At 43.2% G+C, this 26,498-nt stretch overlaps 2 protein-coding genes across 2 annotated transcripts in view; both read right to left on the bottom strand.

Moving 5' to 3' along the window:
• Positions 1–540: 540 nt before the first annotated feature.
• On the bottom strand, positions 541–2,828 carry INAFM2 (InaF motif containing 2). Its single transcript, XM_073637593.1, has one exon. It carries the CDS (start codon positions 2,452–2,454, stop codon positions 1,645–1,647), a length of 810 nt encoding a protein of 269 aa, XP_073493694.1. The 5' UTR covers positions 2,455–2,828; the 3' UTR covers positions 541–1,644.
• A 5,686-nt stretch (positions 2,829–8,514) lies between these two features.
• Positions 8,515–26,498, bottom strand: part of CCDC9B (coiled-coil domain containing 9B) — a 65,148-nt gene continuing 47,164 nt past the window's right edge. The window contains exons 8-13 of the mRNA XM_073637592.1: positions 25,659–25,816; positions 23,845–23,903; positions 21,489–21,539; positions 20,730–20,847; positions 11,813–11,870; positions 8,515–9,115 (exon numbers count right to left, since the gene is read on the bottom strand). Of these exons, the coding sequence (XP_073493693.1) occupies positions 8,819–9,115; positions 11,813–11,870; positions 20,730–20,847; positions 21,489–21,539; positions 23,845–23,903; positions 25,659–25,816 (741 nt within the window). The 3' untranslated portion in view covers positions 8,515–8,818. The remainder of the gene's footprint in view (positions 9,116–11,812; positions 11,871–20,729; positions 20,848–21,488; positions 21,540–23,844; positions 23,904–25,658; positions 25,817–26,498) is intronic.

The raw sequence follows: 26,498 nt of genomic DNA, 5'->3' as shown, positions 1-26,498 counted from the left end.
TAGATAGACAGATAATAGATAGATAGATAGATAATAGATAGATAATAGATAGATGATAGATAGATAGATAGATAATAGATAGATATATAGATAGATAGATGGATAGATAATAGATAGATGATAGATAGATAGATAGATAATAGATAGATAGATAATAGATAGATGATAGATAGATAGATAGATAATAGATAGATAGATAATAGATAGATGATAGATAGATAGATAGATAATAGATAGATATATAGATAGATAGATAGATAATAGATAGATGATAGATAGATAATAGCTAGATAGATAGATAGATAGATAGATAGATAGATAGATAGATAGATAGATAATAGATAGATAGATATATGGATAGATAGATAGATAGATAGATATATGGATAGATAGATATAGATAGATATAGATAGATAGATAGATAGATAGAGAGATAGATAGATAGATTGATAAAGATACATAGATATAGAGATAGATAATAGATATAGATAGATATAAATAGATAGATAGATGATAGATAGAGAGATAGATAATAGATAGATAGAGAGATAGATAATATATATATGGATAGATAATAGATAGATAGATAAATAGATAGATGGATAGATAGAGAGATAGATAGATGGATAGATGATCTTGCAGTTTTTACAATGGCCACTGGGGCTATTTCAGAGACTGTTTTCAGTAGGCTCTTTATCATCAGAGGCAGGATTACACTGACATGATAACACAGGATCCACCCATCACAATAGTTGATGTCACAGCTAACCCTCCCTTCATAATGACCTTTGCACTTCAATACAAAAGTTAGGGTTGATAGGAATCTCACTACTGTGGCTGTGTACATGTGTTGTTTCCTGACACAATAGGAAGTAGGTGTCTAAAAAGGCCCCAATGACTGATGAAAATTGCCAGAATTCTATTTTTTATTTTTAATATAGATTGTTTTATATATATACACACTATATACATATATATATATATATATATATATATATATATATATATATATACCCACACACACATATATATATATATTACACATATACATATGTGTGTGTATATATTTGTGCACTTATGGGTAATGCATATATTTTTTATATATATGTGTGTGTTTGTGTGTAATATATACACACATATTCTCATTGCCAACATTTGAAAAGACATATGTAACACAAAAATCTGATCTAGACAGCAGGTCATTGTGTGATGATGGCCTCCCTTGAGGTGTGCACCGTAGCTTGCTTATTACAGGACAGGTGTATGTACAGGTGTGATTCCGGGCGCTGTATGAACATTCCTGAGCTCCACTCTTCTGAGTTGTATCATTACATACATAGTTATCTACAGAACAAGCTCCCTCCCCTGCTTTATGTCATCAAAAAATAAATCTGCATTACTTCTTCATTAAGTCTATAGAAAGTTCACAACTCTCGAAATGCTACTCATCAATCCCAGAGTCAGTTAAAAACAACTAAAAAAAAGAAGAACAAATGACAGTCTATGAAACGACTTCTTATCACAGAATATTTGGCTGTAACAGAGGAACACTAGTCATTGAGTCAGGCGATGAGATGTACGGGTCATCTTCTGTTACATAAGAAAGGCTTTTCCTGCTCCCTGAGGAGTTCTTATCCCTGACTTCTATAGGTTTCCCGGCACGGATGTATGTTGAGTACTATCTGTGTAGCCTGCGGGCCCATGGCTTTTTTCAGCTTCGGTGGTTTCATGCCTTAAGAATGCCGCGCTGCCACTCACTTCTTCGTGGTCCACGGTATCTGAGCTGTGCTGTGCTGCTGCGATCTCCTGGGAAATTCCTGTAATGTCTTTGGTCATCTGAGTATATGACTTGCCTATAGATTGTGTCACTAGAGGGGCTTGGCTTGTGGTACCCTCAGAAGTCATCTCCCCTGGTATCACATCTTCCATGCTTTGTTTTAAGGCCATTGTGCCTGCATTTGTGCTTGTTGATAAAGTCTCTGACTCTTCGTTTCTGTGCATGGGTTCTCCAGTTGCCTGCGTTTCGGTTCCCTTACCTGTAAAATCATGGGTCGAAGGTGTTGAGATACCATCATCAACGTTGTTTTCTTTTTCCATCTCTCGTTGGTTTTCTTCTTCCAAAAATGCAAAACGTTTTGCCGGGTCCAGCTTGGCCTGTAGACCATCGTCGTCACTGCTGTTGACATTGGGGCCACCGGTCGCGTTGCTGGAACCAGAAGTGTTGGGTTCTTCAGGGTTTTGAACGTCAGCGCTTGTTCTTACCGGCTTCCATATCAAACTGTAGTAGACAGCGAGGATGATAGCGGCCAGGGAGACGGATAACACATAGGCAAAAACTGTTGCCAGTCTCACCCATTTTTTATTAGTTTTGGCAGCCATTTTTGCCTTCTTGTCTCCGGTGTACGTAGCAGGCTTCCCTCTCTCCACATTGGCAATGAAGTCTTTGTCCTTCATGGCTGCCCGATTTTTTGCTCTGTGCTCCACCGTGCCACCTTTTACAAGAAGGTCTGCACAATGCCCAAAATCTCAAGGACGGATATTAATTATTCCTCGTACCTTTGTTCCAGGACATGGCCTCCATGTGCTGTGGTGTCTCGGCATTTCATCATAGCGAAACCAGGCTCCAACGTATGGCAGAATGTTCCTTCAAGCATGTCAAATGGTGCAACCTGAGCCTGGCGCCATAACACATGGATTATTGTGCGCTTCCATGAGGATGATATAATCCATCACCGCTCTCTCCGTGCAGGTTCCCTCCACTCCTGAAGCGAATGATGCTGCTTACTTCAGCAACACACAAGAAAGGAGAAGACGGGGAGGGGAGGACCTGCACTTCTTAAAAGGGCAATCAATTGATGTTGGGATGAGGTAGCAAAGGGAAGCTATAGCAACGACCCCATGCCGAACCATGAAGTCAGAACGGCACCGTAAAATATTCCATTTTCGACCCTTTATTTCAATAATTTATATCAGTCTTCATGATTAATTACGTCTCCGGGAAAAGCAATAAAACCTCTTCAATAGACGGTAATGGTAAAGAGCTATTCATAAATAAATGCTTCATTAAATGGGTTTGAAAAAGAAATAAAAAATGGGCTATACTCAACCTCCCCTGGTCCTGAGCTGAGTCTCCACCAGTGACATTGATTCTGGGGCCGCACTGTTCAGCTACAGCCAAACATTACATCGCCCCCATTCACACATTTACCTGTGCTCCTGTAGGTAGTTTGTTGAATAAATGTTGCAGCTTTTCTCTGTATATGATGAATCAAATGTATTGGGCCAACTACTGCTCATGTCGGAGGTAAATTTCTTTCACAAGGGCCTACCGGGGAATTTACCTGTTCTCCCGTCGGCCAGTCCAAGCCTGGATGACAGTGTACTACAGACTATAGACTGTACAAGTCTGTGATAATTGTTCTTAAACACTTTCCTATGTGTGTAGCATAGAAGATCCTGGTCCTCCTGTTTCATTCGTGGTAGAACTACAGAAAAGGCCAGCGTTTTCTCTTGAATAAGCAACATAATAGGAGAAAAAGAGCAGATTTTTGTCTGTTCGTGGCTGCGGGAAGCTGCGAGACGGCCTTTATGGATTCTCTAATGGCCTCAGTATCATGGGAATACCTGTTACTCGTGTTAAGACAAGAGTACTGAGAATTCAAGACAGCAAGTTATAAAGGGAGTTTCACCAACCCTTAAATGGCTTCAGGGGTTTAGAGGCTGTAGATGAACATTTTGGACATTCAGGTGAGAGCAGGTTGGATAGAGTAATTGTGTCTAGTTGGGGGGAATATTAGGGACAACAGGTAATCTATGTGGAGAGAATCCAGTGGAGTTATCAAGGTAGGTGATGACTAAGAGTACGTTTACACTAGCCGATTATTGGGAACCCAGATACGTTCATTTCCGAAATATCTACCAATGTAAACCAGTGCCTATGAGCTGACGGATGAGTAAAATGCTCATACTTCGAGTGAGATTATTTTTTAGCTTGCTTAAAAATTATCTTTCTCGGTAGCACATCATCCTATGTAACAGGACAAGTGCTGACAGTCTAAGCTCACAGAACGATCTTATTACCAATCGTTGTGTGCGCATGGAAAATGCATCCTCAGCTTACGAGCAGTTAAAGGGAATCTGTCACAAGCTTTTTGCTACTGCATATGAGAGCAGCGTGATGTAGGGGCAGAGACCCTGATTCCAGCATTGTATCACTTCCTTTATTAGGGCTGCAGTTCTGATTACAATCTGTTTTATTTGCTGCAGATCTAGCAGTTCTCTGAATGCTGAGCTCTGTATCACCCAGCCCACACCAATGATTGGCAGCTTTTTGTGTATACTGTGCATAGAGAGTAATCTGCCAATTAGTTTCAGGGGCGGGTTGGATTATCTCAACGCAGCCAAGTATCCTCTAGTGATAATCTATTGCTGATAAACACTGCTTTTATGAAACTACAATAAACAGCCCAGTAAGTGATACATTGCTGGAATCAGGGTCTCTGCCTCTACATTATGCTGCTCTTATATTAAACCTGGTGACAGATTCCCTTTACATGCAGCGGGCCAGCTAGCCTAAAATGCACCTTTAGGAATTACAATTATTGGATTTAGGTTCCAATTTCCTATGCAAGGTAGAATTGTAGAGATTTAATCCATGGTCTTATCAGGGGGTATCTGCATGCCCCATGCTGTCTATAGGGGGGACATTGATGGGAGGCTCCATGTGGTACCTCGAAACCTAGTTTTGGAAAGGTGTTGTGGTTTGCACCACATCAAGCTTTGAAACTGGTTTCAGATGAGGTTCAAGCCAAGGAACTGGCTTTGGTCATGAGGACCAGGTGGCAGTGTGGTCTGGCTCTTGGACCAGGACCCCCTAAAGTGGTTGATATTTGTGTAAAATAAACCGAGTGGCTCTTACCACATAAGATTTACAGTATGGAGATTTTTCAGCATTTGCGGAGTGATTGGCATGTGAAGTGCCTTCCGTGTTTCTGCGTTGGATACTTTCCTATCAAGCAGCACAAGTCTTTCCGACTTCTGTTAACACCTGAAAAGGTTAAATGATCCGCGTGTCGCTTAGAACAACTCTACCCTCCTACACATATAATTGGCAGACTTGTTCCTTTCTGCTGTGAACAGAGTACGCTTCCTAACTAGTTATTTAGCCTAGGAGCCTAACCTGGTTTATAAAATATCACAGTGGTCTACCCAACATTCGCGAAGAAGTACGTAGGTTTCGAAAAGCCTCATAATAAAGACAGATTTGCGCACATGAATAACCCTCCGTAGGAATACTGTTGCTAGAAACAATGGCACAACACTTCCGGCCACATCTGAGATGAGTCAGAGTCCTCTGTAGACCGCCCTAATCTGTTATGGGAATTGTGGCCCTGCCAGTTCCTAAGTGCACAGGCCACATATGTATTTTTTCCAAGGATTGCATAAGCACGGCTGGGGAACTGCTACCTCATCCAGCAGATAAAGCTGCAGACACATAACTATGGGCTACAGTTGAGAAGCGGTAATTAATGTGGTCACTTCTAGGTGTATTAGAGGCAGCAAACACTTTTCCTCTTTATTTGAAAGTAGAGAAGTCTTAAGTAGAATTAGATAATTATTCTGGATTTTAATTTTCTTCCAGGGTAGTGGAAAATCAAACCGCTGTACACAGGACTGTATGCTATTTTAGTTTTTTCTGATACAAAATCCACCACTTGTTATTTACTATCTCCATGTCTGTAGTCTGCCTTCATTTCAGCTCTCATTTTTGATCACTTGCTACTATTAGCATTAAGCTAATCTACACCAACTGAAGAAGAGAGGGCTAACAGTTGGCCAGACCCTAAAGCTGGAGGAGTTTTAGGAATCAAAAGGTGAAGTTTCTAGTTCTCAGCTAGTGGCTGGTGTTACAGTGAGACTCTAGAAGCAAGCCGCATTCTGGGTGTGTGTAGGAGGAAGGAAGCTGAAGTAGCAAGTTTGCAACTGGATAAAGAAGTGACAGTTTAGATGCTAAACAATGCAGGAATATCTTTGCTGCCCTGGGAAGTGGAATAGAGAGTAAAGAGAGCTCAGCTTTTGTGGTGACAGAGGCAGGAACCCAGGAAGGTATAGCTAAGGGTTTGGAGGGACCCTGAGACAGTTAAGGTCACATGGGGTTGGGGCAATGTGTAAGTCAATCCTTTAAGTGTTGGTAAAGAAAGATTTGACTTGCCAGGTCAGGGTATGGGTGTTACTGACAGATGGGCTATGGACAGTGAGTAAAGAGAGATTTGACTTGCCAGGTCAGGGTATGGGTGTTACTGACAGATGGGCTATGGACAGTGAGTAAAGAAATATTTGACTTGCCAAGTAAGGGAATGGGTATTGCTGACAGATGGGCTATGGACAGTGAGAAGATAGGAAGTGATGGGGAAGTAAAGTCACCTATGCCATATGTTTTTAAATGTGCCTTGCAAACTATCTGCCACCACTTGTATGTGCTAAGCTTATACCTCTGTTAAATGCAGAAAAAGTGAGTAAAGCATTATGTACCTGTAAGAAGATTGACATACTGTCCACGTTACCCCTTAAAGACGTGTGTATTGTCGCAGTGTTTCAATGTGTAATGTGTATTGTGAAGGGTGTTATTGGTAATAGTGTTGTCTTCTGCCCAACAGTAGGAAGAGTTAGAGTTAATGTTTGGGACTAGCCCAGAGTGGGCGGGGATAAGGTGAAGAGACAGAGACTGTTTCCTGTCAGGACGAAAGATAGGGCCCAGTGTGCATCAGATGAAGACCTAAGGTTTGGACAGTAAGCAGTGCCGCATAACGTGGTTGTCCCAAAGCAAGAGGAGACTGAGGCAGTGTATAGCGTGATCCGGTGTAAAGAGGAAGAGAAACTGACAGAGTGGTCAACCAGAGACGAGTCGTGTGAGAGGACGCTTGGCAGTATGGCCCCGAGTTTATAACTCAGAGAGGTAATGGGCCAGGATAGGACAGAGAATGTGAGAAGAAGAGAGTGCCCCGGGCGGGAGTTCTAAGGTGTCAGTAGCAGAAAAGCTAAGTATCGGCCATATTGACAATTAGTTCCCTTGAGGGGAAAGAAGACTTGCAACTTTGGGTTGAGAATAGGGCTCTCTCTAACTGGACTCTAGTACTGATATCGTCAAGCAGAAAGATAAGGACTGTAAGAAGTGGTGTCACAGGGATCATCTCTCTCAGCAAACCCTCCCCCCCTCCTCCATCTCACTGTGCTGTAAAGAATGCTGTGTTCATTAATGTGCCTTTGCATTAGAACTGTGCTGTCCTGTACTACTGGGAAGACTGTGAACTGCTGTGCTGCTAAGGAAACTGTACTGTTTGTCAGTGGAGCCTGCTGCTCATAAGACTTAACTTGCACTGGCTGTGCGGCTTCTTATTAAATGCTACTGTTCTACCGTTTATGAGGACTCTTGTCAAGTGTGTCTGGTCAGCAAGTGAAACAACCTACGTGTCTGTGCCTGAGGGTCAATACCTCTGTGTGCCTGAGAGAAGCTGCAGCACATGGTTTATGGTCGCCCTGAGTAACGGTTCCCCCAGGATTCCAAAGAATTCATGTAACCTGTCTCGCCCCTATCTGAACCTAGCGGCGTGCGTGTAACACTGAGCTGGACTGTGGTGAAGGAGAGTGAAACAGTGGAGACAGAGACCAAGTGAGTGAAGAGAACGTAACTGAGACTGTGTGGGAAAATGCTTCGTATTGTAAAGGAAACGTTCATCAAGTTGTGTACCCGCTATCTGTTGTAGATAATCCCCACCAAGTTATCATTCAGTAAAAAGTTTATTTTTGACTGGTGCTCTCCCTCATCGAATTGCTCAACATCTGGTCCTGGCCAACCAAAGTCATCGGTAACATGCGGCCTGCTAGGGTGTAGCTCCCCATAAACGAAGTCCACACCGTTCCACCCCGCACCACGTTACATTCCTGCTACCAGATGTATATACTGTATGTTCCACCATGTAGTCCAATAAAGCACAGTTTATTTTCTTAACTGAATCCTTCCTTATCAGTACTGTATATCTGCGGTTCCTGCACCATTTAGTAAGGTGCAGCATTATTTGTAAGCCAAAATCAGGAGTGGAGCAATCAGAGGAAAAGTATAATAGAAACACGTCACTGCTTCTGAATTTTTCGCCCACTCCTGGTTTTGGCTTACAAATACTGATCTAAAATACTGATCAAATACTGAAGGTGTGAACTTGGTCTTAGGCGGAGTCAGATGAGCCGAATATTCAGTAGAAGTTCTACCTCTTTAGAATACATAATAAGCAGCTTGGTCTACAAACTGACGGCCTATTGGTCATTTGTGCGTCAAAGTCATTTTTTTTTAGATATGACACGGATATCAGTATAACTTCCTTTAAAATAAAATCTGGACTGTACAATAAAAAAGTATTTTTGAAAACACAGCAGGACAATGTATGGGTGCAAAGCCGTATTATGTGCCCGTCCAAGGAACATCCAAACTCTAAAATGTAAACAAAGAATAAACAGTACAAGGATATAAACTTTTATTTTTTGGATCAAATTTGGATCATCTTTGTTTGCACTAAAAATGGAAAGCTCCTATTGTAATACTGAGATACCAAGAGCAGCCATTTCTTCATTCTTTCTGTGACAAGTTGGTAATCATCTGCGGCCAGATCTTTACCCTTCAGTGGATGTTGATGAACAGTAGTCTGACTTTTGCATGATGAGTTTATCGGACTTTTCTTCTATATAAACATTATTATTTTTCTAAGCTGACAACCTCTCGAAAAGATCACTCTGCATTTTTAATCACTGAGACGAGCTTCTTTCTTCATGTTCTCGCAGACTTCTCACCAGGATCGCTGTCGCTGCCCAGCACAGACAGATATTCTATCATCTCTCGACCCTCGGAGATTAGATCATTGCTGGTTACTTCCATTTTCTTCCCATGAAATGGAACATCCTGTTTACTTTCCAGCAGTAATTTCTCATTTGCAAAAACTATTTTTTCTTCGTTTCCCAATAAAGGATTTTGGACGGGAACTTTTATTTTTGTTGTGTTCAAAAATCCATCTTCTTTGAAATTCCTTTCTGAATGTTTAATGATAACTTCATCGTCGAGACTTTTCTGCGGAATACGGAGAGAAAATAAAAAGATAAAAGGAATTTAAAGGAAAATGTAAATTTGTGCTACACTTTAGCTCGGTTGAAAGGTTTTCAAAAACCCCTGTCCCCAGGCGCAGTTTTTTTTAAATTACGCTTGACTCACCATTAGCAGGTCCAACACTAAGTCTTTGACGCTGCTCCCTGTAGCTGTTATTGCCTACAGTGCTGACGTCACATCAAAAACCGCTGCAGCCAATCAGTGAGCTCAGAGTCACGCTGTGTTTGGGGAGAACCCAGCATATAATGGCAGGAAAAGGGAAAGGTGCCCTACAAGTAGGGAAAGGGGAAATGGAGACCCCTAAACAGCTCAAACGACAAACCCTGTCTCCCCTATGGACCCTATATAGGTTCTGCACCTATCGCCGAGCAGGAAACCTGGCCCTAGCTAACCCTAAAGCTAGGCCCTAGGTAGGCAGTGGCAGGAGTGAGCACTAGTCAGCCCCACTGCAAACTAAAGTACACACAAGGGAAATGAACAAGGGAATGCATTTAGCTTCAAGATGACACTTGAGAGCACACATTGCAACAATCCACAAGGAACTCCAAGAAAATTCTAGCCAACTACTAGAATTCCAGGCCTGAATAGATAAGAATCAGTATCACCAGCAACTCTCTGGAGAAACTGAGTGTATTTAAGGATACAGCAAGGGCGTGCTAATTAGCAGCAGAAAGTGAGGATCACCGCTGGGTCCTGAAGGTGGAATCCCCAAGCAAGGTGAGGATCAGAGCTGAGTCCTAAAGAGAGGAGGATCATGAAAATGGTTTCTGTCAAACCTGACACACCCGTGACACTCATGCCAACTATTTGGGCTCAGCAGCTGAGCTCACTGATTGGCTGCATCAGACAATAATACACAACAGGATCGGTGGCGGAGACTATGCACTGCACCCAGGAAAGGGTGAGTAATGCATGATTTGTTTATTGTTTTAAACAAACTACAGGGTTTTCCAAAACTGGAGACCCTCTTTAATAATGCCATTGGAGATGTGGAAGGTGGAGCCTTCAAGAAAGAACAGATTTTACCATAAGGCCTCATGCACATGGCCACACTATGGTTCCATAATCTTGCATTGATAAACTTCTATACGTCTTAAATACAGAGGTTTTCTCTTCCATATCCTGCATGCCATCAACAAATAAAAATATTTTTTGCCAAATTCCAATTAATATAAGGTAGAGATGAGCAAAGAGCTCTTCTGGGCAACTGTGTCTCTTTCGAGTCCTTGTAACACAGGTACTTTAGATGCAGTGACACAGAAACACAGAGCAGCCAGTACAGGGTTAATAAACAAGGGGGATTTACTGTAACAGGGTCAATCTTCACGCAGGGGGTAACAGGGGAAATATGGGGAAATATGGGGACAACAAGGGGAGTAGCAGGTAACAAACTATAAACGACAATTCACAGTTTGGCTAGATGTAGCAGAGTCGACACGGTTGTAATCGGCAGTTTTACACTTAGCTGACTCTTGTTCCCAACAAGGCAGATGCCGGCTGATGACGGTGTTGTTTTCTTCTGGCTTCCCCGCCTAAACAATGCTCCGTCTTCTGGTGGCAGCGGGCGGTCTCCGGTTTGACTCGCTGAGCCCCTAGTCCATAACACTGCACCTCACTTGCTCGGTTCCACGTCTTCTGGCAGCAGCGGGCGGTCTCCGGTTTGACCCGCTGAGCCCCTAGTCCATAACACTGCACCTCACTTGCTCGGCTCCACGTCTTCTGGCTGCAGCGGGCGGTCTCCGGTTTGACCCGCTGAGCCCGTAGTCCATAACACTGCACCTCACTTGCTCGGCTCCACGGACCCTGCGTCTCTTCTCCCTCTAGTCAGGCTTGACTCCCACTGTCAACTGCCTGCTTTACCGTGCAAAACTCCTTTTTCTCCCTCTTCCTAGAAACGCTTCCAGCTCCCCAGTCATCTGACCCCTGAGCTCTGGCTCTGGGCACGCCCCCAGCTTCCTGGTCACCTGACTCCTGTGCTCACAGTCTGTCTTCCCCCTGCAACCAGAGGCACAGCCCCGGCAGTTCCGGATCCCTTGTTCTGAAAGTACTTACACCCCGGTCTTCCCCCTTACAGCCTCACGCAACATCATGAACTTCGGTGATTCAGGAAGCAACAGAAGCACCTAGGAGATACCGGGCCAAGGATGCCAGACACAAAAGTGAAGTCTATCTGCAAAATAGGTCTGAACTGGGTACATCAAGGGATGTCATGGGAAAGGGGAATTACTATTGGTCAGTTTGAAATCATTCTTTTCTTCGCCCTGGAAATAAGAAGATGTCCCACATCCGCTTACTCTGCAGACGAATCAAGCTCTCGTGTACAATGGAGACAGCAGAGATAGCGGCCAGCTCGTTTGGCCAGCAGCTTTGTAACGTCTTCGGTCATTTTGGCGGTAACCTCTGATTTTTACACATGACTACAGTGACACAATTACGAAATCTTCACAGTTCTGACTGAGAATGGATAGGACTTGGTGCCAAATTTTAGTAGTATTTGCTATTGCGAAACACTAGGGAGGCCAGAGAGTCGCTGGTTTTGGGAACACTGTTTCGACCTCTTGTCGAACAATAATCAGTGAATTTTTTACATTTACCTTCATTCTCTAAAATCATTACAGATCTAGAGAATCCAATCACATTCTAATTGCAAAAGTGACTTACCTGTAAAGGAACGTCTTTTGGTAAATAGGAAATGTCTTCATGTTCTATGCTATACCATCTACAAGGAAATAATTTGAACATTAGTCGTGTTATTCTTGAACTTTTCCAATGTATAGGTCAATCTATAGATCATCCAAATGTTTAGCCAAGAGAGAAAAACAACGTTGGACCTAAGGATCAGTAAGCAATTGATTCCACAATCTGCTTCAGATGGAATTGTTTTCTCTTGAATTTCATAGGTGATGTTGTCTCTGGCCAGAACCTGGACCCTACCTCCCCCTCTGCAACCTCCAGTCATCCTAAATCTCCTAAATCTGGCGCCTCTTCCCTTATGGTTATAGTTTGAAAAGTTCTACTGAATTCTGATCTGCCTATGCAGAGCACAGCAGTCAAGATGACTTTGTCATCAGCTATTGAGCTGTGCATAGGCAGCGACCAAGATGACAGAGCTCACTTCATAATATCGAAAACTTTGCTATCTCCTATGCAGAACACAGCAGCAGGTGAAAAACTCATCTCAACTGCTGCGCTCTGCATAGAAATATATGACTCTACCATGGATGTCAAAGCAGTCCTTGGCTGCTTTAATTATGTAGTTCACCAGCACCTGAGTGGGCACTTACTGCACCCTGCACCACTAAAAAATGAAGCAGTAGTGGCGGGGAGGGGGCAAGATTTTATGGCCCCCACAGAATTTGGTGACTTGTCTTCCCTATGTAACACAACTGCCTCCTTTAATACAATGGTCATGGATTTGCACTTGTGTCTTAAGCTACAGTTGTGCTCAAAAGTTTACATACCCCGGCAGAATTTTTCCTTTCTTGGCCTTGTTTAAGAGAATATGAATGATAACAAAAAAAAATTTCTCCACTCATGGTTATTGGTTGGGTGAAGCCATTTATTGTCAAACTACTGTGTTTTCTCTTTTTAAATCTTAATGACAACAAAAAACATCCAAATGACCTTGATCAAAAGTTCACATATCCTGGTGATTTTGGCCTGATAACATGCACAGAATTTGACACAAATGGCTTTGAATGACTACTAAAAGTAAAATCCTCACCTGTGACCTGTTTGCTTGTAATCAGTGTGTGTGTATAAAAGCTGAGTGAGTTTATGGGATCCAGACAGACTCTTGCATCTTTCATCCAGCCAATGACATTTCTGGATTGTGAGTCATGAAGAAAGCAAAAGAATTGTCAAAGGCTCTATGGGAAAAGGTAGTTGAACTGTATAATACAGGAAAGGGATACAAAAAGATATCCAAGGAATTGATAATGCCAGTCAGCAGCATTCAAACTGTGATTAACAAATGGAAAATCAGGGGCCATTACTGCTCAAATGCCACAAAATATCTCGCCTACAATATGCCAAACAGCACAGAGACAAGCCTCAAAACTTCTGGAGCAAGGTAATTTGCAGTAATGAGACCAAAATTGAACATTTTGGCCAGAACCATAAATGTTACATTTGGAGAGAGTTCAACAAGGCCTATGATGAAAGGAACACCATTCCTACAGTAAAGCACGGAGGTGGATCGCTGGTGTTTTGGGGATGTGTGAGCTACAAAGCCACAGGAAGCTTGGTAAAAGTTGAATGAAAGATGAATGCAGCACGTTATCAGCAAATACTGGAGGCAAATTTGCACTCCTCAGCCTGGAAGCAGCGCATGGGACGTACTTGGACGTTCCAACATGACAATGATCTAAAATACAAGGCCAAGTCGACCTGTCATTGGCTACAGCAGAACAAAGTGATGGTTCTGGAGTGGCCATCTCAGTCTCCTGACCTTAATATCAGTGAGCCTCTCTGGGGATATCTCAAACGCGCAGTTCATGCTAGACAGCCCAGGAATTTACAGGAACTGGAAACTTTTTGCCAAGAAGAATGGGCGGCTTTACCATCTGAGAAAATAAAGAACCTCGTCCACAACTACCACAAAAGACTTCAAGCTGTCATTGATGTTAGAGGGGGCAATACACGGTATTAAGAACTGGGGTATGTGAACTTTTGATCAGGGTCATTTGGATGTTTTTGGTTGTCATTAAGATTTAAAAAGAGAAAACACAGTAGTTTGACAATAAATGGCTTCACCCAACCAATAACCATGAGTGGAGAAAAAGTTTTTTTCTTATCATTCATATTCTCTGAAACAAGGCCAAGAAAGGAAAAATTCTGTCGAGGTATGTAAACTTTTGAGCACAACTGTATATGTATTTAACCAGAATTAGAGAGGCTGTGGTCCATGCAAAAATCTTATTTTTGCAAACTGGCTTTACAAAACGTGTGTTTTCAGAGATTTTTAGAATAATTATTCCACAAGTTGCAGCATGTCAGGCTAAAAAAAAAGTATAGGTTTTATTTTTAGCCAACTATCACCTTTATTTCAGTAGAACACAACATTTTTCAGCATTCACTGAGCTCAAGAAAAGAAAGATTTAAAGTGCTGATAAGCGCCAAGTTTAGAAAATTGCTCATTCAATAAAAGAGAGCTGAACGCCACTTGTTTGTTATGTTCCTCGCACTTACACCCTGAGGAATGCACAAATGTCCCACTGAGACCCAAAGACTTCTATTGTTAGCTCCACCAGGCTGTGAGCAGCACAAAACATATTGCTAATTATCTGGCAAGAGAGAGCGCAGAACTGTACTTTATTCTAAATGTAATTGAATTGTACAATTCTAGACTGGAATAAATGTGTCAGTTTTAACAGTAACATGTTGCTTTCTTACAGCTACTTGGCAACCTATAGTCTTCTTGCAAAAATCTTAATGTTTTCACACGGGGGAAAAAAAATTACTGATGACTATTTTTTCAAAAATTGGACTGAATTACATGATTCTGTGTAGCTGTCACCAAATGGCATTCAAGGGAATCTGTTAGTACAAATGACTGTTCACACCAAGCACAGTTGCTCAGTGCACCCTTGGTGTGGCCAAGCAGTTAATTGCACCTCCTCATAGGGGCGTGACAACAATTAGGGCCTGTGCTGGAGGGGGGACTGCTGACGACAGAGCCTATTTCAGCTGGATGTGGGTCCAAGAACGCACATCAGCTCAAGTGTGTTGCGGTGCAGAGACCCGCTGGCTCCCTGCACTGCAATACACTCCGCCGGCCAATCAGGGCGCTGGAAGCTGATGTCAGGGTGCGCATCAAGGGAGGCGGATGGCATACAAAAGCATTCGGGTTTGGCTTATTAGGACCTACCATTCTCCACATAATCGCAAAAAAACATGAATATAAAATTATCTAAAAAAAATATTAATTTAAATCTCTTAGGGACACCACTGGAGAGCCATAACATTTTTGCACATTCCAACTCAGAAGTTGGCTTTATATCAGTAGCAAACAAACTTTTTAACCACACAAACAGTTAAACAAAACATGCCCGTGCAAAGCTGGATAATTATATTTACAAACAGTACACATACATAATATAGGTCAGAGCCGGGCAACCTGTGGCCCGTGGGCCACATCCTGCCCTCTCGCTGTTTCAGTCCGGCCTGCAGACTGAAAGAGCTGAAGAACTGAAACAGTGGCCCATGGGCCGCACCATGCCCTCGCCTGCTGTCCATCCGCCGCCGCCTGCTGTCATCCTCGGGATGTAGACAGTGGTGAATACATTGGTGGAGGACGGAGGGGCCAGCTCCTTCTTCCACCAATCATCGCGTGCAACTGAGCCAGCAAACATGATGATGTCATTTCATCGCGTCTGCTGTGCGAAGAGTCAGTACCCCGGAGACCGAAGCAGAGCACCAGGGGAACAGGAGCAAAGTGAGTATGTGTTTTTTTTCTTCATATGTATATGGGATGTTTGCATGTACTGTATATAAGGAGGCTATGTGGGGGCTCATACTGTATATAGGAGGCTATGTGGGGGCTTATACTATATATAGAGAAGCTATGTGGGGGCTCACACTGTATTTAAAGAGGCTATGTGGGGCTTATACTGTATATAGGAGGCTGTGGGGGCTCATACCTATATAAGAGGCAATGTGGGGACTCACACTGTATATAGGAGATTATGTGGGGGCTCCTACTGCATATAGAGAGGCTATGTGGGGGCTCATACTGTATATAGAAGGCTGTGGTGGCTCATACTGTATATAGGAGGCTATATGGGGCTCCTACTTTTCTTAGGAGGCTATGTGAGGTCTCATTCTGCATATAGGAGGTTATGTAGGGGCTCATACTGTATACAAGGGGCTATGTGAGGGCTCATATATAGAGGGGCTATGTGTGGCTGACACAGAATATAGAGAGGCTATGTAGAGGCTCATACTGTATATAGGGGGTTTGTGGGGCTCATATTATACAGGTGCATCTCACTAAATTAGAATATTATCAAAAAGTTAATTTATTTCAGTTCTTCAATACAAAAAGTGAAACTCCTGTATTATATAGAGTCATTACACACAGAGTGATCTATTTCAAGTGTTTATTTCTGTTAATGTTGATGATTATGGCTTACAGCCAATGAAAACATAAAAGTCATTATCTCAGTAAATTAGAATACTTTATAACAACAGCTTGAAAAATGTTTTTAAAATCCGAAATGTAGTCCTGCTGAAATGTATGTTCAGTAAATGCCCTCAATACTTGGTCGGGCTCCTTTCTCATCAATTACTGCATCAATGCGGCAATGTGGCATGGAGGCGATCAGCCTGTGGCCCTGCTGAGGGGTTATGGAAGCCCAGGTTGCTTTGATGGCAGCCTTCAGCTCGTCTGCATTGTTGGGTCTGGTGTCTCTCATCTTCCTCTTGACAATACCCCATAGATTCTCTATAATAGATTCTCTACGGGGTTAAGGTCAGGCGAGTTTGCTGCCAATCAAGCACAGTGATACTGTTGTTTGTAAACCAGGTATTGGTACTTTTGGCAGTGTGGACAGGGGCCAAGTCCTGCTGGAGAATGACATTTCCATCTCCATAAAGCTTGTCGGCAGAGGGAAGCATGAAGTGCTGTAAAATCTCCTGGTAGACGGCTGCGCTGACTTTGGTCTTGATAAAACACAGTGGACCTCCACCAGCAGATGACATGGCTCCCCAAACCATCACTGATTGTGGAAACTTCACACTAGACCTCCAGCAGCTTGGATTGTGGCCTCTCCACTCTTCCTCTAGACCCTGGGACCTTGATTTCCAATGAAATGAAAAATTTACACTTCATTTACTTAGTGTCAATGACTGCCTTCTGGACATCTGTCAAGTCAGCAGTCTTCCCATGATTGTGGAGCCTACTGAAAAAGACTAGGGGACCTTTTTAAATACTTAGGAAGTCTTTGCAGGTGTTTTTTGTTAATTATTTTAATTTATTGAGATAATGACTTATGTGTTTTCATTGGCTGTAAGTCATAATCATCAACATTAACAGAAATAAACACGTGAAATAGATCACTCTGTTTGTAATGACTCTATATAATATAGGAGTTTCACTTTTTGTATTCAAGAACTGAAATAAGTTAACTTTTTGATGATATTCTAATTTTGTGAGAAGCACCTGTATATAGAGGGGCTATGTGGGGCTGACACAGTATATAGAGAGGCTATGTAGGGTCTCATACTGTATATAGGGGGCTTTGTGGGGGCTCATATTGTATATATGGAGGCTATATAAGGGTTCATTTTGTATATAAAGCGGCTATGTGGGGCATAAACTGTATATAGGAGGCTATGTGGGGCTCATATAGTATATAGTGGGCTATGTGAAGCCTCATACTGTGTATAGGAGGCTATATGGGTGCTCATACTTTATATAGAGAGGTCATGTGGGGGCTCATAATGTATATAGGGGGCCATGTGGGGCTCATACTGAATACAGGGAGCTATGTGAGGGCTCATATTGTATAGAGGCTATATGTGAGCTCAAACTGTATATAGGGGTCTATGTGAGGGCTCATAGTCTATATAGGAGGTTATGTGGGGACTCATATTGTATATAGAGGGGCTATGTGGGGTCTCATACAGTATGTAGGGGGCTGTGTGTGGACTCATGCTGTATATAGGGGGATGTCAGCTTACTTAATTCTGTTTAATATTAAGTGATATACACTGCTCAAAAAAATAAAGGGAACACTCAAATAACACATCCTAGATCTGAATGAATGAAATATTCTCATTGAATACTTTGTTCTGTACAAAGTTGAATGTGCTGACAACAAAATCACACAAAAATCATCAATGGAAATCACATTTATTAACCAATGGAGGCCTGGATTTGGAGTCACCCCCAAAATTAAAGTGGAAAAACACACTACAGGCTGATCCAACTTTGATGTAATGTCCTTAAAACAAGTCAAAATGAGGCTGAGTATTGTGTGTGGCCTCCACGTGCCTGTATGACCTCCCTACAACGCCTGGGCATGCTCCTGATGAGGCTGAGTATTGTGTGTGGCCTCCACGTGCCTGTATGACCTCCCTACAACGCCTGGGCATGCTCCTGATGAGGCTGAGTATTGTGTGTGGCCTCCACGTGCCTGTATGACCTCCCTACAATGCCTGGGCATGCTCCTGATGAGGCTGAGTATTATGTGTGGTCTCCACGTGCCTGTATGACCTCCCTACAATGCCTGGGCATGCTCCTGATGAGGTTGAGTATTGTGTGTGGCCTCCACGTGCCTGTATGACCTCCCTACAACGCCTGGGCATGCTCCTGATGAGGCTCAGTATTGTGTGTGGCTTCCACGTGCCTGTATGACCTCCCTACAACGCCTGGGCATGCTCCTGATGAGGTTGAGTATTGTGTGTGGCCTCCACGTGCCTGTATGACCTCCCTACAACGCCTGGGCATGCTCCTGATGAGGCTCAGTATTGTGTGTGGCCTCCACGTGCCTGTATGACCTCCCTACAACGCCTGGGCATGCTCCTGATGAGGCTGAGTATTGTGTGTGGCCTCCACGTGCCTGTATGACCTCCTTACAACGCCTGGACCTGCTCCTGATGAGGTTGCGGATGGTCTCCTGTGGGATCTCCTCCCAGACCTGGACTAAAGCATCCGCCAACTCCTGGACAGTCTGTGGTGCAACGTCACGTTGGTGGATGGAGCGAGACATGATGTCCCAGATGTGCTCAATCGGATTCAGGTCTGGGGAACGGGCGGGCCAGTCCATAGCTTCAATGCCTCCATCTTGCAGGAACTGCTGACACACTCCAGCCACATGAGGTCTGGCATTGTCCTGCATTAGGAGGAACCCAGGGCCAACCGCACCAGCATATGGTCTCACAAGGGGTCTGAGGATCTCATCTCCGTACCTAATGGCAGTCAGGCTACCTCTGGCGAGCACATGGAGGGCTGTGCGGCCCTCCAAAGAAATGCCACCCCACACCATTACTGACCCACTGCCAAACCGGTCATGCTGAAGGATGTTGCAGGCAGCAGATCGCTCTCCACGGTGTCTCCAGACTCTGTCACGTCTGTCACATGTGCTCAGTGTGAACCTGCTTTCATCTGTGAAGAGCACAGGGCACCAGTGGCGACTTTGCCAATCCTGGTGTTCTGTGGCAAATGCCAAGCGTCCTGCACGGTGTTGGGCTGTGAGCACTACCCCCATCTGTGGACGTCGGGCCCTCATACCACCCTCATGGAGTCGGTTTCTAACCGTTTGTGCAGACACATGCACATTTGTGGCCTGCTGGAGGTAATTTTGCAGGGCTCTGGAAGTGTTCCTCCTGTTCCTCCTTGCACAAAGGCAGAGGTAGCGGTCCTGCTGCTGGGTTGTTGCCCTCCTATGGCTCCCTCCACATCTCTTGGTGTGCTGGCCTGTCTCCTGGTAGCGCCTCCAGCCTCTGGACACTACGCTGACAGACACAGCAAACCTTCTTGCCACAGCTCGCATTGATGTGCCATCCTGGATGAGCTGCACTACCTGAGCAACTTCTGTGGGTTGTAGAGTCCGTCTCATGCTACCACGAGTGTGAAAGCACAACCAACATTCAAAAGTGACCAAAACATCAGCCAGAAAGCGTTGGTACTGAGATGTGGTCTGTGGTCCCCACCTGCAGAACCACTCCTTTATTGGGGGTGTCTTGATAATTGCCAATAATTTCCAACTATTGTCTATTCCATTTGCACAACAGCATGTGAAATTGATTGCCAATCAGTGTTGCTTCCTAAGTGGACAGTTTGATTTCACAGAAGTTTGATCTACTTGGAGTTATATTCTGTTGTTTAAGTGTTCCCTTTATTTTTTTGAGCAGTGTAATTATTTTATATTAACATTCATTGTAATTAATATGTAAATATTAATATTGAGCAGAATTAATTTCAGCCTATTGGTTCGGCCTCCACAACAGTTACGGTTTCTCATGTGACCCCCTCAGGAAAATTAATTGCCCACCCCTGATATAGGTTAAAATACAGTCATTGAAGGGAACCTGTCAGATGATACATGCTACTGAAACCGTGCACAGCATGTATCAGCTCCAGGCTGTGCGATCACAGCCATTCATGTTTCACTTTGAAGTGCTGCGGCGTTTCAGAGAAAAACATACTTTTTATCACCGCCAGGGACCGAGCCGCACAGGTGACTAGTCGTACAAGTACGTCCCTGGCTGACAAGACTCGGCCTATAAACACACGTCACATAGGCAAAGGTTTGTCAGTTACTATCAGCGGGTGGGAGAAGCTGCTGGGGACCCACCTGTACAACTAGTCACCCGTGCGGCGCAGTCTCCGGTGTTAATTAAAAGTATGTTTCAGAGGAAAACATACATGACTGTGATCGCACAGCCAGGAGCTTACTACATGCTCTCCACAGTTTGGGCAGAATGTATCAAGTTCCATTTAACTGAAACAGAAACAGCTGTGAAGGAGGCTTAAAACTGGGTGATGAACAGGCAAGCTCTGCTTCAAATGTGCTGTCATTTCTAATCAGTGATGTGACCATCACTATATTTTGTATGTATGAGTTGAGCCTACCTTTGGGCTCTCCCGGTAAGACGGTCTTTTCCCTTAGCTCTGCTGCTCATGGTATTCATCATTGTGGGGGTCTTTTCATTACAGATCTCTTTTTCATCACCTGGGAGAATTGATACAACTTAGAAAAATACAGATTAAGCCGTTGATATAAAATGTATATGATAATCATCTAACCATTGTTTGATCTTCAAGTATATAATTTAGTGGAATTGTCACAAAATAGGATACTCATCAGTTCTCATAAAATAATAATCTACGGGAGAGGTTGCATGCGAACAGTAAGGGTTGAAGCAGTAGAGTAGTGTGAACATGTTCCCTTCTGACGGGAGAGAAGGAAAGACAAAAAATGATCACTGAAGGATGTGCTACATGTGCTACCACGGTTTAAGGCTCCACATTCACATGATTTAAAATTCAGCCGCACCAGACATTTTCAACCATAATGAACGATCGCAGGCTTCCTCCGCAAAACCAACAATTGTTTGTTTTGACCAATGTCCGACCAATCGGATATACAGAAAGTCCTGGATGTATCATCGGCCGAAAAGCCATCACTCCCAATACAGTTTGATATTTGTTTTTAGTGCCAACAAATGACCATTCATCTGAATGACAATTATTTTGTGAAATGTATATAGGGGGATATTCACATATTTATATTTTTGTACAGCACCTTCAATACAGTTTGGAAATAGAAAATTGGGGTTTTTAGACAATTCTATATCCAAGGATATCACAGCTATCAGTCAAGAGGATCACCTTTATTTTCAATCACATTTTCTCTATTTTGCGTCTTTCTTCCCCAGTCTCCTAAAAGGCAAAAATGCAAAAAATGTATAAATATTTTGTTTTCTGTTTTGTTGAGGTTATCTCGAATTCTTACTTCCTCAGACTAGTTTATAGGGAGAGAAAACCTACCAAACCAGCAGCTCCTTGGCTCACATATTTTATTTCGTACTAGGTCTATAATGTCATTTAGTATAAGACCTTTACCCATGTTGACTTGCTCTACTCCCCTTGGATTAAGAGACCTGTAAGGTTTTCTAGAATTTGACACCCTCAAGTCATGCACAGAGTAGGGTGCTTATCCAATCTCACTCCCTGTCGAATCCTCTTTGATTGCAGATGGATTGATCTCTTTATAAGTTATATTCAGTCTTCCCTTTGATGACCACAATGCACCTAACACATCTGGACATCTTAGGACTGCCTTTACTGTTTGAAATATACCATCTCAATAAACGCAGTTGACCTTTCTGGACATTTTGCTCCAAAAATGAGACACAAATTTGTGTCTAATTTTACAAAACGTATTGTGAGCCCTCACATATTGATCTTTATAAAGCAAGCCAGCCACAAGGTTTGGCACAAACACCACCAAAGCTTGAAAAAACAACATGACTTACAAATTTTACCAAAATTTTCCAACAAAAGTTCCACATGTTCTTCAAAGTAGCCACCTTTTGCTTTGATGACTGCTTTGCACACTCTTGGCATTCTCTTGATGAGCTTCTAGAGGTAGTCACCAGAAATGGTCTTCCAACAATCTTGAAGTAGTTCCCAGAGATGCTTAGCACTTGTTGGCCCTTTTGCCTTCACTCTGCGGTCCAGCTCACCCCAAACCATCTCGATTAGGTTCAGGTCTGGTGTCTGTGGAGGCCAGGTCATCTGGCATAGTACCCCATCACTCTCCTTCTTGGTCAAATAGCCCTTACACAGCCTGGAGGTGTGTTTGGGGTTATTGTCCTGTTGAAAAATAAATGATGGTCCAACTAAACGCAAACCGGATGGAATAGCATGCCGCTGCAAGATGCTGTGGTAGCCATGCTGGTTCAGTATGCCTTCAATTTTGAATAAATCCCCAACAGTGTCACCAGCAAAGCACCCCCACACCATCACACCTCCTCCTCCATGCTTCACGGTGTGAACCAGGCATGTAGAGTTCACCCGTTCACCTTTTCTGCGTCGCACAAAGACACGGTGGTTGGAACCAAAGATCTCAAATTTGGACTCATCAGACCAAAGAATAGATTTCCACTGGTCTAATGTCCATTCCTTGTGTTCTTTAGCCCAAACAAGTCTCTTCTGCTTGTTGCCTGTCCTTAGCAGTGGTTTCCTAGCAGCTATTTTACCATGAAGGCCTGCTGCACAAAGTCTCCTCTTAACAGTTGTTTTAGAGATGTGTCTGCTGCTAGAACTCTGTGTGGCATTGACCTGGTCTCTAATCTGAGCTGCTGTTAACCTGCGATTTCTGAGGCTGGTGACTTGGATAAACTTATCCTCAGAAGCTGAGGTGACTCTTGGTCTTCCTTTCCTGGAGTGGTCCTCATGTGAGCCAGTTTCTTTGTAGCGCTTGATGGTTTTTGCAACTGCACTTGGGGACACTTTCAAAGTTTTCCCAATTTTTTGGACTGACTGACCTTCATTTCTTAAAGTAATGATGGCCACTCGCTTTTCTTTACTTAGCTGCTTTTTTTCTTGCGATAATACAAATTCTAACAGTCTATTCAGTAGGACTATCAGCCGTGTATCCACCAGACTTCTGCCCAACACAACTGATGGTCCCAACCCCATTTATAAGGCAAAAAAACCCACTTATTAAACCTGACAGAGTACACCTGTGAAGTGAAAACCATTTCCGGTGACTACCTCTTGAAGCTCATCAAGAGAATGCCAAGAGTGTGCAAAGCAGTCATCAAACAGAAGGTGGCTACTTTGAAGAATCTAGAATATAAGACATATTTTCAGTTGTTTCACACTTTTTTGTTAAGTATATAATTCCACATGTGTTAATTCATAGTTTTGATGCCTTCAGTGTGAATGTACAATTTTCATAGTCATGAAAATACAGAAAAATCTTTAAATGAGAAGGTGTGTCCAAACTTTTGGTCTGTACGGTATATCACGTAGTATATGTTTTTGTATACCAAAGGACACCTGTTTGGCATACGCTGTGTGCATGGGGCTCTATGGACATGTTTAGGGCATACCCAAACACAAGAAGTAATGGAGCCTTATCATAACAACTTCATGATATGAACGTGTTGACTAAAAAGACAGCTGACACATGCTGATTTAGCTATCAGATAAATACTTTATCTGTTACGATGCTCACCTTTCTTGCCACATAGCGAGCTTGGAACTGTGTTGGCACAGCTCGTATCAACGGAAAACCTAAGAAATGAATGGAAACAAGGTAATGTACAGAACCGCCAGGCACGTCCCTCTTATCTTCCTCCCTGTACAGGCTGGTTTGTCAACTACTCTAGTGTGCCATTACATAAGCAATATGCAGTGATGAGTGACCGCGCTCCTGGACTAGTCCAGGTAAACAATCACTGTCATTAATCATTGCTTTTACACACACTGCACTAACATTAGGTAAAATAAAGACATGATTGAACACATTATTGGAAGTCGGCTAAAGGGCTCCTAAAGGATCATTTTAATTACATATACAGTACAGTGCAACAAAGTTTACTCTAGTACATGCAGATAGGGGTAGATGGACACAAACAAGAGAATACACCAGCCTATGTAACAGCTAAGATATAGGCAAACACTGAATATATGAAATCTGAGCTGAATTACTACTTTATAGAATATGTTTACTAAAAATGAAAGCCCACCAGTCAAGACAAGGCAACCTTTCTTTGATGGGACCCTATCTATATATATAATTGTCTTATCCCATCTGTCTGTCTGTCTATCTGTCTGTCTGTCTTTCTGTCTGTCTGTCTGTCCAGGAAATCCCGCGTCGCTCATTGGTCCGGCAGCGGCCAATCAGCGCCGCAGGATTTCTGAAAAAAGATGGCGGCCGTTAGCGGCTCATCTGCCGGACGGAGGTCAGCGGCAATGCAGCGGGGAGATGAGCGGCGCTAGCAGCACAACTACCCCGACCGGCGCCGCTGACCTCCATGCGGCTGACGTCGGAAGATCAGCGGCTTGGCCCGCTGATCTCCCGACAGCAAGTGTGAACGGAGGACCGGTCCTCGCTAATACGGAGCCGCACAAGCTCCCGGGCCCACACTAATACGACGCTGATTGGTCGCGGTGGCCGGCCGCGACCAATCAGCGAGATGGGCGGCAAATTTAAACGCCACTCTGCTGATTGGTCGCATTCGCTGGCCGCAACCAATCAGCATTATTGGCGCCAAATTTAAACCCCGCTCTGCTGATTAGTCGCGACCGCCGGCCGTGACCAATCTGCGATATAGGCGCCAAATTTTAACACAGCTTTGCTAATTGGTCGCGGTTGCCGGCCTTGACCAATCAGCGATTTTGGCGCCAAATTTAAATATCGCTCTGCTGATTGCGCCCGGCCGGCCGCATACCTATTCTAGAATACCCGATGCGTTAGAATCGGGCCACCATCTAGTACCTAATATTTAGCAAACATGCCTCTCCCAGGCTAAAATCTACAAATATAAAGGGAAGGTAGGATCCAGCACTAGTTAGTTTTAGCCTGGGAAAGTCATGTTTGATCTATATTAGAGTCCCATCAAAAAAGGTACACCTTGTCTTGGCTTGTGGGCTCTCATTAATTTGCACTTACAGAGGCTGCTGTATTCTCTTCTTTGTATATTTTTCAGTTATGGCAGCTTGCACCTGTTCACACTTTATTTATTCTGAGATAGATAGATAGATAGATAGATAGATACATAGATAATAGACAGATAGATAGATAATAGATAGATGGATAGATAATAGACAGATAGATAGATAATAGATAGATAGATGGATAGATAGATAATAGATATATGGATAGATGATAGATAGATAGATAGATAGATAGATAGATAGATAGATATATAGATAGATAATAGATAGATAAATAGATAGATAGATAGATTTTTTTGGACCAGCTCCATCTTTTTCAGGCTTCCTTCACCCATCGTTTAGCATTTTTCTATGACAGTACTAACTCACATTTCGTCAGTTTTCCCTTTATCCCAGGTGCGCCTCCACTCTCCTTTGGAATTCTTTTGTCGGGCTAACCGTTCAGTGTCGACTTCCTGGCGCTCCTTCTTCCATTGTAAGTACTCGCTGTGCTCCACCGCTGACATTGTCTCACATTTTTCACCCAACTTGCAAAAAGCAAAACATTAAAATTGCAAAACTTTAACAATGTTGAAAGCTTCAACTGAAGAAATGTGTGCGTAGGAGCAGTACTGCTTAGCCAATGTAGTATATGGCCACTGGGATCGTCACCAATCCGAGAACAGGACTCTGAACGTAGCGGTGGTCAACCATCCACTCCATCGCTCCATTCTTTGTCTATAGGACTGCCGAAGAGAGCAGCCATATACCAGAAGTGACTAATTTGTAACAGGAAAATGAGCATACGCAATGGAGGTTGACGTAGAATCACCTTACCCTCAAAATTTGTCCTCAATCTATTAATGACCCCATCATGTCGGATTATGGTGAACACACCCCAAGATGGGAAGGAAGTAGGTAGTATAGTGTTTCTTTTTGTTTTGTTCTTTAATAACTCACTACTGCCCAACCTCATTCTCTCCGTCTCCAGCATCAAGTTAAAGAGGTTTTCCCATCGACATATTTTTAGATAGAGCTTGTAAAATCAAGCACTTTTCCAGAGTATTAAAATTTGAAACCCTTCTTGAGAAATGAACACTTTACAGCTCATTGCCTAGGAGACCGACCACCACTGCTGTCTAGCTTGTAAGCACTGCGCTGAAGCTGGTTGGGATTAAGAGATAACACTGCGTTCCAGTGATCCTGGACAGCTTTAGAGCAGCACTTACA

This window comes from Phyllobates terribilis, unplaced genomic scaffold (assembly GCF_046119375.1).
Source record: "Phyllobates terribilis strain yellow unplaced genomic scaffold, ASM4611937v1 Scaffold_7__3_contigs__length_470593459, whole genome shotgun sequence".
In the NCBI taxonomy this organism is placed as follows: domain Eukaryota; kingdom Metazoa; phylum Chordata; class Amphibia; order Anura; family Dendrobatidae; genus Phyllobates; species Phyllobates terribilis.
The sequence above is the reverse complement of the archived record's forward strand: the minus strand, read 5'-3'. Positions and strand labels throughout refer to the sequence as shown.

What these genes read in the sequence shown, in the direction of transcription:
- INAFM2 (XM_073637593.1), bottom strand. Translation starts at nt 2,454, where the DNA reads ATGAAGGACAAAGACTTCATTGCCAATGTGGAGAGAGGGAAGCCTGCT.